Source organism: Egretta garzetta, unplaced genomic scaffold (genome assembly GCF_000687185.1).
Source record: "Egretta garzetta isolate BGI_Z169 unplaced genomic scaffold, ASM68718v1 scaffold84, whole genome shotgun sequence".
NCBI classification, from domain to species: domain Eukaryota; kingdom Metazoa; phylum Chordata; class Aves; order Pelecaniformes; family Ardeidae; genus Egretta; species Egretta garzetta.
The window spans coordinates 95352-98744 of NW_009259526.1; the positions used below are offsets into that span (position 1 = coordinate 95352).

The 3393-nt window shown below is 42.4% G+C and overlaps 1 protein-coding gene across 1 annotated transcript in view; it reads right to left on the reverse strand.

Annotated features, from left to right (window-relative positions):
- The window catches only part of PCMTD2 (protein-L-isoaspartate (D-aspartate) O-methyltransferase domain containing 2), an 11301-nt gene extending 7971 nt beyond the window's left edge, over positions 1-3330 (reverse strand). The window contains exons 1-2 of the mRNA XM_009637525.2: positions 3226-3330; positions 230-564 (exon numbers count right to left, since the gene is read on the reverse strand). Of these exons, the coding sequence (XP_009635820.1) occupies positions 230-536 (307 nt within the window). The 5' untranslated portion in view covers positions 537-564; positions 3226-3330. The remainder of the gene's footprint in view (positions 1-229; positions 565-3225) is intronic.
- Positions 3331-3393: the final 63 nt, after the last annotated feature.

Consider the following 3393-nt stretch of genomic DNA (forward strand, 5'->3'; position numbering starts at 1 on the left):
CACTTACGCAATTGCCCTCGTCCCGGGTGGTGACCCGCCACAGAAATCTGGATCCCACCCAATTCCAGACAGAAGGTTGCAAGAATCCTAATAAATTAGCCAGTTGGATTAATGCATTCTTTACTTTCCTAGCTACCTTTTAGTTTCATTACTTGAGGAATGCTTCATTCCCAATTTCAAAACTTTTTTTCCAATCTAACATAGTTAACATGATTGAAAAGGTATTTACCCAAGATGAGTCCAACCATAGAACTCAGATAACCAGTGCCACTGCCAAGATTCAAAAACGACAGCCCTGGTTGCAGATCCAAAGCTTCCATCACCTCAGAGTAAATGCACGGTGCTGAAAGATGAATGTTTCCATGCTTCCACGCCAAGTCCTTGTAGGCATTGTCTTTGAACTCTTCCAGGTAGTAATCTGCTCGATCAATGGCTCGGAACGCCTGTTCTACCAGTTCTGTCCGGATGTATTGTGCCTCCTTCAGGTTATCAATTAATTCATCATTATCTTCTCCTGCACTCACTGCACCTCCCATCTTCAACAGTTTTCTAGAAGCACTAAAACTGAAAGAATAATAAAGGAAGGTGAGGTACAGAGCATGCACTTGAACACTGAATTATACTGCTGTGTATGAAGTACCTTGAGATCTTTAGGTACTGTAAGGAAAACAAGCAGCAGAAAAACATTACCACCACCACCCTGTCAAACAATGAAAAACAAAAGGCAGCAGATCTGGCATGTAGTACCTGACACTAGAGGGGGGAAAAATAACCCCCACAATAGACAATTTAAACGTGCAATGTCTGTCTTCAAACACTACCAACATTTCACATGTCAGCTTTTTCACTGAACCCTTTTACATAAAGGATTATTTAGCTCCTCTGCTTACAGGTCATTTTTCACTGCAAATCCAACCAACAGCATGCCTGTCAGAATTCCTGCCACAGACAGACTTTCCATCTCCCAAAGTATCAAGGGGAAATTAAGAGACTACGACACTGGCAGCAAGAACCAGTAAAATCACAAAGTACATTTTCTTTGAGCATGCATCAAGATGCTGACTTCACAGAGGTTAAAAAAAACCCTCTGACCTAGAGTATAAGCTTACTATAGCAAATTCACTTTCACACGGCTCATCGTTAGAGCTTGAGCCACCATCACCAGTAAAGCACTTAATACAGGCAGCAACTGCAGACAGAATTTCCACTGAAGCCTGTGGAATTTCTTAGGCCCTCTTAAGTCCTACATGAGCTAACCCCCGATTTGGAAACTCTTTGGTGACACAGATTTATGAATTACAGACACTTCTGACTTCACTGACACGATCGTCTCCAGCAACCCACTCAGGCTTGTTGGTGTGGGGCAAAGCAAAGCAAGCACTAGGTATTACACTAAGCATGGCTATATGCCTCATGTAGTAATCTATACATTTTAAAGAAAAAGGTACAGGGGGTAAAGAACTTATCACTCAAAATTAATCTGGCTTTTCTTCCCTACCCATATTTAAAAAAAAATCCTTTTCAGAAAACACAACCTGATTTTTTTTTAAATGCATTTATTTACAATGCCTTTCTCTGCTCACAATAACAGCCACAGAAGCAGCAGCTTTAGAGTTCATTCCTGGGATCAGAAGATCTGCCTACAGCTAAATTGTCGGGGTTTATTTGTTACATTCAGCAAGAACAAATTATACACTTTCGTTTTCAGAGGACACAAAGAAAAGCCACAGACATCGAAGGAAATTTCACAGTTACTCAAATAACGTACCATCCTGATTACCTGTAGAGGCACACAAAATAGGATATACTTAGGCAGGGAACTTGAGCAGTTTTTAATGCATTCATGTCTCAAACACATCAATCCAGTTTCAGACCATTAATAAAACTTAAAAAAAGCCACCCCTCTCCTTTCTATAGCTACTCTATTTTCTCTACAAAAACCAATTGTGTTATATTACTTCACAGAGGAAACATATCAAGGACTTTGGCTGATGAACCCACCTATTTGATTCTTCTTCTCTTACATACACATCAACTCATTGCATCTGCACATACAGGGTTGCTTACATCTTTAGTCAGTATACTTTATTAACATCCTGTATTAAAATACTCTCTTCCCTGAGGGTGTTGATTCACTATCTTTTGTATATTTTGTTCTTAGGCTTACTTCTCGCTTCCACTTAAGCTCCTTCTGCTATTGAGAATCTACTTTTTTAGATTTGAATTATGAATAAAAAGTTGTGGCTTTAACAGTGTTCCACGGTGGATCCCCAGCAAATTCTTCCTGATGTATGCAAGCCCCACTGGGACAACTGGTCGGCCCTGGTTTTAGCTCAGCTGCATGATCAACAACTTGGACTAGATGACCTCTAGGGGTCCCTTCCAACCCAAAACATTCTATGATTCTAACTGCTATACCATGTTCTACAACATGGGAGTCATTTACATTTTCCTACCAGAGATGAAGTTGTGACAGGGAGCAGGTGCTTCCTAAATGAGTACTTTTACTGGACAGTACCTTACTTCCAATAAAACGCATGTTTTATAGGCAGAACATGGAACTCTGACATATAAATTCCTCTTTGGGCAATTCCACATCTTTGTTTATCCTTGCGTCCCTTCTCCTGCAAGAACTTGGAATCAAGACTGAGAGTAGGACTTATTTTTAACAAACTTTTAAAACCAAGACCCTCTCCCTCCACAATTAGCCCGGTTGCACTTTTCACACTTTTAGGTAAAGCGCAGATTTCCCAAAATCTGAGCAGAGCCAAAGTGCCAAAAATTACGAGCGTTAGCAGATCACAACACGGGTATCAAACCAAGCAGCCTTTTAGCGTTGAAGCATCCCTCCAATTGCATGTTGCCATCTTCCCCTTTAAGAAAAACAAAACAGAAAAAAACCCAAACCAGTCTGCCATGAGAAGCTGCATTCAGACGCCTGAAACAAAACACTGAAATGAAAGCAGCTTCTTCCAAGGCAAACACCAGCAGATGCACAGGGGAAGACTCAAAACAATACACAAGGCACAAAAATGCAATTCTTCACCCCAACACGTTTCCAGGGTAATCCCTGCTCTGACATAACATGCTCCAGAAGAAATAACAAAAGTGAGGATGTTTGCCGATAAAAAAGAAGCTACAGTTGGCACAGCTTTCAGTCCGGTCCCCTCTAACCCTCTCAATTAACAAATTAAAAAGCCCCACACCGTATAGCTCGATCGCTACCTGCGTTATCAGGCTGCTGCCGAGGAACGTGACGGAGCTGAGGGCGGGAGGCAGGTCTAGGAAAGCCCGACGGTGATTCCGCCCCCCCCTCCCCGCGCTTTAATCGCCCCTGGGGGGCCCCGGTCTCCACACAGCATCGCTGCCCCCAGCCGTGCCCAGAGCCCCGGC